General features: G+C 34.8%; 1 protein-coding gene across 2 annotated transcripts; it reads left to right on the top strand.

Moving 5' to 3' along the window:
- The first annotated feature begins 581 nt into the window (after positions 1–581).
- LOC107566724 (transcription factor GATA-6-like) lies at positions 582–2,311 on the top strand. Of its 2 annotated transcripts, none has more exons than XM_016252251.1 (4): positions 582–780; positions 912–999; positions 1,152–1,237; positions 1,496–2,311. In XM_016252251.1, exons 2-4 carry the CDS (start codon positions 930–932, stop codon positions 1,661–1,663), a joined length of 324 nt encoding a protein of 107 aa, XP_016107737.1. In that variant the 5' UTR covers positions 582–780; positions 912–929; the 3' UTR covers positions 1,664–2,311. The 2 variants fall into 2 exon arrangements, with proteins under 2 accessions (XP_016107737.1, XP_016107735.1); XM_016252249.1 differs by having other exon boundaries at positions 589–780; positions 1,152–1,252.
- Positions 2,312–8,489: the final 6,178 nt, after the last annotated feature.

Consider the following 8,489-nt stretch of genomic DNA (forward strand, 5'->3'; position numbering starts at 1 on the left):
CTCTCTTAAACATCGTCACGAGTGAACAGAGAACTTTCATTCCTAATAGTTCTCCAAGTCCTGCAACCACATAACCGCTGGATCCTGCGGACACCAACTTATGGCAAAGCACCAATAGGTCAGTGGAGACGTTTTTTCTTCTCACATATATAAATGTCTTCTCCTGCTTTTGTCAAACTTGTTATGGTGAGCACCGACTCGATGAGCTACTTAACCACTCAATTTCCTGCCGATTTATTTCAAACAATAGCCAGAGGTTATCTGGGAACATCTTCACAGGTCTACTCCCATAATAAACGCTATTTGTATTGGCGAGACAAGTTTGCATGCATTGAACATGAATTGTTTAGGCTACAAAAAGAGAGTGCGCATGCATATATGTTATTGTAAAATTTTTACAAATATGTTTGTGCAATCGAAGCCCCTTTTATTTTATTGTTTATGATTATGAAATTTACTTTGCATTAAACATCAAGTAAAAAAAATGGATTAAAATAAAATGCATTTAAACTTAGATTAATTGAACATTAATTTAATCAGCCAGAAATGAACAGCCCACATCTATTTAATTCTACCACTTTGGATTCATAAATCTAAGAGACTTTAGCTTCATCATTATCAATTAATGACAATGCTAATTGCTTTGGCCTCCAGTCGTCTTCAAGGCGGATTGGCCTGTCATGCGCGAACTGCCAGACCAGCACTACAACATTGTGGCGCAGAAACGCAGACGGAGAACCCGTGTGCAACGCGTGTGGACTTTACACAAAGTTACACGGGGTAGGCTATATTAGATGTCGCATGAAAACAAGATTTGATACAATTGAAAAATATATATATACAATTCAAATAAACAGGGGAAAGCCACAGGTGTCATTACAGTATTTTAAAATCTGATTTCATGTTTTTAGGTGCCCAGACCCCTTGCCATGAAGAAAGAAGGTATTCAGACAAGGAAAAGAAAACCAAAAACCTTGAACAAAACAAAGGGATCATCTGGTATGTTAAATAATAATAATAATAATAATAATAATAATAATAATAATGAAACAAAAACTAAATCAGACGAGTTCCAATCTTTAATGAATAATCCCACCAAGGTTAATTGTGAGTTAAGTGTGTGAGAACTAACTGGTTAAAATTATTCACAGGAAGTAGTTCTGTCCCCATGACTCCAACTTCTTCATCGTCTTCTAATTCAGAGGAGTGCACAAAGAACAGTCCTTCATCAACGCAGGTGCCTGTAACGTCAGTAAGTTTATACCCTTACTTTGTTTGCTGCATTTGTGTAGCAAATGTTCAGCATTACAATGAGTCAACAATGTACCAAACCTTACAGCTAAAAAGTTGCTAGTGCTTGATAAACAATTTTTCTGCATTACTCATCAAACTTGCAACACTTTGTGCTTTTAAGGCATCATACCAATAGACCATTTCATGACAACGACTGGTTTGCTTTTGATTTGTCATGCTCACATTCTCTGGTTTGATCCAGCTCAACTCGTCAACGCTGGTGGGCCAAGTCGATGTTCCAGGCACGACGGGATCCATGGTGAAATATCACGGCCAGGAGAGTCTGTACACGAATGTAGGCCTGACGTCCACAGCTGACGTGGCAACCTCCGTTAGAGGGGACACTTGGTGCCCCATGGCCTTGGCTTAAACCCTGGCATTATGGGATGGGAGCCATTTGCTGTCCTTCAGCTCTCTAGAACGTCCCTTAAAATCTGGCAGGGTGTGGGGTGTCATCTGTTTTTGGTCTGCGTTAGTGATCTTGAGCAGAGGCTTGATCTGTTCCAAATACTCCCGTTTTTGTTTGACCCGTGGAATACTGGACATCCACGATGGAGATTACCTTTGCTGCTCTGCACTAGAGGACGACACTTGAGAGCGTCTGCTTTAACACTACTTTCAGAGCACACCCTGCACCATGAATGTTGCTCGGAGTGGATCAAAAATGCTTTTTTTGAAAGTAGAGTTGTACATATCAATGCTAACGGATACTTTGCCCATCTGGAAAGACGAGGTTGTTGATTGGATTGTGGTGATCTGAAGAGAAAAACGGTTGATCTGTCTGAAACTGGAATTGAAGATAAAGTGTCAAGGTGTTCTTATCGAAGAATGCAAACATATTTATGAAGCTACGGTTGTTCAAATAATGCCTATATTTGTCAATAAAGATAATGTCAAATAGAGTAGGACTGAAGCCTTGCCCTTCCTTTGATATCTTTTGTGCATGATGTTGTTGCAGTGGATGTTGCTCACTAATCTGCACACCTTCTATGTGAAATTGAAAAGAAAACGAGAAGAAGAAAAAAAAGCTCTTAGAAGGCTGAACTGTTTTGTGATGGTTTAACACAGGGTATCAAAGTTCACAGGAACTCACACGAGACTTGTAGTGTTTTGTTCGATTACGCATTTGACTACAGATCACTATTATATGAAAATGGTCTAATCAAAATTCATAGTAAAGGAAATCAGTTTGTTTTTCGAACATACGTGGAGAAATCCAACTGGGGTAAATCATCAGCGAAGCATAAAGCATAAATAAAATTACCTTTATATCTCTGTTAGAACAAACGGCGCTCAGGATTTCTTTTCTGATGCATTTTTTTTGTTACAATACAAAACTGCAAAAGAGTTTTGCTGCAATGATTTCGGATGTAATACTACCTAACGTATGACACTGATGTGTGAATATCAGTGCATATCGCTGTTTATTTGTTTTTTTACTTTCAGCGTGAGACACTTCTATGGTCACTACTTTAGCTGATGAAGGAACAATGTTAAATCTGCATCTCGCTTTCACAAATTGTTGAATGTTTTAGAGAGAAAAATGTGTGCCAGAATCAATCAGTAGTGAAAGTTTCTTGAGAGTTACTATCTAAACCAAAAACATAATGCACAATGACAGTAATGAATGAGCTATCTAAAGAGTTTAATTCACTGATGAAAGAGTCAGTCTCGAGTGGTTTTGGTGTCCATGATTTACTGCCTCTGATCTGTTAAACAGTTACCCAACTACAAGTTTCCCATGTAAACATCTTATGGCTTTGAAATTGGGGATTAAAGGAGCACCAGAAGAGCCTTCTTCAAATGATTACTTCTTAGAGTAGCAGAGTAATTCCATGACAGTGACATTTTTGGACAATCTTTTTGTGTCATAGAGACAATGTGTGAACAAGACAAGAAACATTTTGCTATCATTGTGATTCTCCACCCTTATAACCTCTAGAATTATTTATTTCTGCAATGTAGTGTGTTTGTTAGAGGTATTTGTTTATTTTATTTGAATTAACGTATTTGTATTTTACGGTCGTTGTTTTTTTTTTGTTGTTGCATAATTTCAGTTCCAAATTCTTTCCATTATTGCCATCTGGGTTAAACAGATTAATTTGTTATGGTTTTGTCTGGAAATGATTCAAATGATATGTTGAATTCCAAAGTGTGGAACAACCTTCTATTTCTTATGAAAGGTTCTTTGTACTCATCACATGAACCACTGGAACCACATAATTTGTACTTATGATAATTGAATCAAAATGATTTTCCATTTTTATTGTCATCACCAGTCATGAAGCAAATTTTTATGGTAAAAATGTTCTAAAACCATTGACTCTCCCAATTGTTTTCCAGTGACAAGGATGTCATTGTTGGATTTTTTTTTCTATTCATCAGATTAGTTAATTAACACTGGAACAATAAATAAGAGCCATGACTAAAGTGGTTGTTTTTCCCATCCGTTTTTTTTTTTGCTGTATTCGAATTGTTTGAACTGAATCGAGTATTAATCAATATGGTTAAATAAGTTTATTTTTGCATTGATTTTCTAGCCACTCATAGGCCAGCTGTTTGCTCATGGATCCGATTGTTTTGTTTGTTGGTACATTGACGCAAATTAAAAACTTGAAATTTGTATTTCAATAATAGTCACTTTTCAGATATATTTTTATTTCTTTTGTTTCTTTTATTATAATCACATTAGTTTAGTTCATGAATGATACACATGATCACAATATTGACCTAAAATTGCCAGAATTGAATTTGGGTCAGTAATGAACATCAATGTTAAAATGAAATATTATGTGACACGTTTCTAGTGCATGTGAAGACTTAAGCCAGAGCCCAGCCCAAATGAGTTATTGGTTTATGTGAACTCTTGACATTTGAATGTGCTGATCTTTGCCTTAAGGTTGCACTTTGATTTACAACGGATTGATGACGTCTCGGCTCCAATAGATTGCAGCTCTCTGATGTAATGTCTTGTACTGTTTGTGATTCTGGTGAATCAAACCAATAGACACGGCATGCTTTGACGTACTGATACACCATGTTGACAACATTTCTTTTGCTTCGGATCACTGAAAGGAATCTATGCGGAAAGAACAGAGACCCAGAACCAGTTATTGTATTGTTTCTTTGTCATAAACGTCTTTTTTTGTAGTACATCCAGTATATATGATCATCCCATTTGTTTCAAATCTTTCTTTACATTGTTTCAAATTCAGTTAATGTTTCGGATTTGTATAAAATCGTAAATCCCTTTGTCTGTTTGTTGGTTGCAACACCATAACACCAGCACAGACTAGTATTTCCATAGAGCAAGAGTTGCTCCCTGCTGCCCTTTTGAACTACATTTGCCCTCTTTGCTTCAGAGAGAAGTACCAGCCACAACATAAAGCTCAATAACTCAGAAACACACTCCATCAATAACAGCTTTGGCACAGCCCAACAGAATTCACTTAGACTGCACTAACGTCACATTACATTCCAGCTCCGCTCTCCTGTCACTTACCGCTCCAGCGTTGATTAAGATTTATTCTTATGCATTCTGGTTATCTGCCCAGGGTGTATGACATATTGCTATGCGGTTTATTGGGGGCTGGGATCTGTGAAGGATTTCAGCAAATTCTTCTCTTTGTGATTGAGGGCTGGGAGTGGCAATCTGTGCCAAGACGCTCAACGCAAGCACGGTTCTGGAGGTACAATCTGATATGGCATATCCGACTGCTTCTTTCAATGTGTAGGATCTGTAATACCAGAACAACACACTGCAAAACAAATCATATTATCAATGTATAATATGTATTTAATAAGTATTTTGTCTCAGTATTTGTATGTGAGTATATGATAGTGTATGTCTCAATTTTTGTCCAAAAGTGTCAAGTGTAAATATCTAAAAAGATACATTTAGCGGAGAAGAAACATTGCTTAAGACCTGTTTTCAGAAACATCTAATACAAAGCTATATTTTGTCTTACTACACTGGAAGATTTTGATTTACTTGTTTTATGTGTAAGCAAGTAAAGACAGGCAGTACAGATAGACAAAACAAACATAGTCAAAATGCAGTATATGAAAACCTAATGTAAAAAGCAGTGCTACTTCTCAAGTAAATTTATCATTTTTGGAGCATTTTTAGATATTTTTACTGTTTTTTTTATATTTTTACCGTTTTTTGTTTTTTTTTGCAGTCCAGAGCTATTTTTTATCCATGGGATGACGCTTGAGACATTTAGTGGGGTTATTTGTTTATAGTTTATTAATTCTTGAGAGAGAGAGAAAAAAAATAAAAAAATACACTTTTTTTAATGATTAGAAAAATAATCTGGGGATTATTCTGATATGGTATTTGTTAAAAATACCATATCATATGGTAAATTGTTAAAAATGGGAATATGTTTCACTGTGAAAAAAAAGAAAAAGAAAAATAAGATCATGATTTTAGCTTTAAAAATCCTACACTTAAAAAAATGCTGTATGATTTACTTTCATTTCACTTAAAAATTGGTAGTACATTTTACAAATAATTGCAAAGAAATGGCAAGTAACACATTTAATTAAATGTGAAATTTTGAAGTAGAAAGACTGAAAAATTATTTTCTTGTAAAATATGTTGCAATAATCTTTTAAAGAACTTTTTTTTACAGTGTACTGTAAAAATGTTAATTGGTTAATGGTAAGTTCCCTTACTCTGTTGAACTGTAATATAGATCTAACGGGACATTTCATGGAATTTTCAGTAAATACAGAGGTTAAATACCACTAAATACAGTTTTCTGAAACGGAAAAAGAAAAGGACATCTTATAATATATAGTAAAAAACAGTGTTGAGGGTAACGCGTTACAAGTAACGCGTGTTACGTAATCAGATTACTTTTTTCAAGTAACTTGTAAAGTAACGCATTACTTTTTAATTTACAAGAGAATATCTGAGTTACTTTTTCAAATAAGTAACGCAAGTTACTTTTTTCCCCCCAATTTATTGATTGACAGCTCTCCTGTCCCCATGTTGAGAGAAATCACAAGATGTTACTGTAGTTTTAAAATAAATATGAATATGCATTAATTCATCTCCCTCACAAAAAAAAAAACAGATTTGGTATTCCTCAAAATGAATGAAAATAATGCAACTCAGAATATGACGCAAACCTGGAATAATTAAATGTTAAACAACACAAATATCCTTTATGTATTTAATCCCATTCTATTAACCAATGTCTTTGCTTCTGACCTTCGATGATCCAGTTCAACCGTACTAATAAGCACAAATGACTCTAGACAAACATTTGTGTCTTTTTTTATTGCTGAAGTGTGTTGAAATTTCTTCTTCTGCATTCTACTGTACGGACGTAAAATTTACTTTCCCTTCAGCCTGAGGCTTATTCATTTCACTTTTGGTATGAAAAGGCTTTTATATTTGCCAAAAATATAACTTATTTATTTTAAAAACGAACAAGCAAGCCCTCTCCAGATTTAAAAGGTAACACAATGTGTTCCATTCCATAAAAATTAACTAAGTAATGTAATTAGTTACTTTTTTTAATGGAGTAATGCAATATTGGGTTACACTTTACTTGAAGGGGTGTGCATAAGACTGACATTGACACCTTCATAATCATGGCATGACACCTACATAATTATGACATGACACATATCATGAATATGAAGGTTTTTTATGCATGTTTATGACAACTGTCATTAAGTGTCATTCGCTCAGTTATGTCATTTTTAATGCAAATATGACATTATTTGACCTAACCCTACCCCTACCCTTACCCCTAACCATAGCCCATAACAAAGACATCTCAAACAATGTCATCTTTGGCACAAATGACTCTAGACAAACATTTGTGTCTTTTTTTATTGCTGAAGTGTGTTGAAATTTCTTCTTCTGCATTCTACTGTACGGACGTAAAATTTACTTTCCCTTCAGCCTGAGGCTTATTCATTTCACTTTTGGTATGAAAAGGCTTTTAAATTTGCCAAAATATAACTTATTTATTTTAAAAACGAACAAGCAAGCCCTCTCCAGATTTAAAAGGTAACACAATGCGTTCCATTCCATAAAAATTAACTAAGTAATGTAATTAGTAACTTTTTTTTAATGGAGTAATGCAATTATTGGGATACACTTTACTTGAAGGGGTGTGCATAAGACTGACATGACCATGGCAGTTCTGTGAAGCCTTTATTTTTATCACAACTTACTGTGTGTGTGTGTGTGTGTTTTGTAGTGTGACAGTAAAGAATGTATTCCTTATTATAGCCTATGGCACATGTATGGAATGTGCATTACATTTTAAAAAGGAAAAGAATAAGTTAAAAACATTAACATTAAGATTTCTTTGTTTTATAAACATTTAAAAGTGTGATTGGTTTTGCAGCTAGATATGACCTTAGGCCCTGCTGGCAGATGCTGTAACTACATGATTGTGTCTTGAAAACAAAAAAACAAAAACAATATTTTCACTGACAGCCATAACCAAATAACCATGTAATACTGAAAATAATTGTTTTGAATTGTAATCATTTTTTGACACCATCAGTTGCATGGCCGAGCATCTAGATGAATAGGATTGCTAATGGATAGCTCTCTCTGGGTATTTTAGATATCGTTGGTTACACCTAAAATTTGAATTTTGCCTAACAAATAATTTTGATGAAGCACGAATGTGGAAGGAGAGGAGTGAGTGATTGAAGAAAGTGCAGGAAGCGAAGCCATTGGTTGTGTTTTTGTTTTTGGTGCTGCTCTCCAGATGTCAAATATGAGGAAGTCAAGGGGAAGGTGAATTAGAACGAACGTAGAAAAAGCTAGGTATGTTGTGGAGCATGAGGGAAGGGCAAAAGTACAGGTCTTTAGTCTTGAAGAGCGGAAACGCAAGCATTAGTCATAACTGACAATTGACTTCTGCATGGCCTCCAATAATGATATGGAGGATATGACACTTACACTTACACAAGCTCTGTTTGCAAGGACAATTGCGTATAGAATTTGCATTACTTTTAAAAGAAACTTTCCCCAAAACTGGTAAAAAACTATTCACTGACATGATGGTTTTTAAATAACTATATTAACTTATGTTAACTAGTTTTATTTATCAGTTATGCACATTTATGTTACATCTAGTTGTTAAATTCACGTTTAATGCATTATATTAGTGTCATGTGTGTTACCATGATGGTTTTGCATTTGTGTGTATGACAAT

The sequence above is a fragment of the Sinocyclocheilus grahami genome, unplaced genomic scaffold (assembly GCF_001515645.1).
Source record: "Sinocyclocheilus grahami isolate Dianchi unplaced genomic scaffold, SAMN03320097.WGS_v1.1 scaffold1095.1, whole genome shotgun sequence".
In the NCBI taxonomy this organism is placed as follows: Eukaryota; Metazoa; Chordata; class Actinopteri; order Cypriniformes; family Cyprinidae; genus Sinocyclocheilus; species Sinocyclocheilus grahami.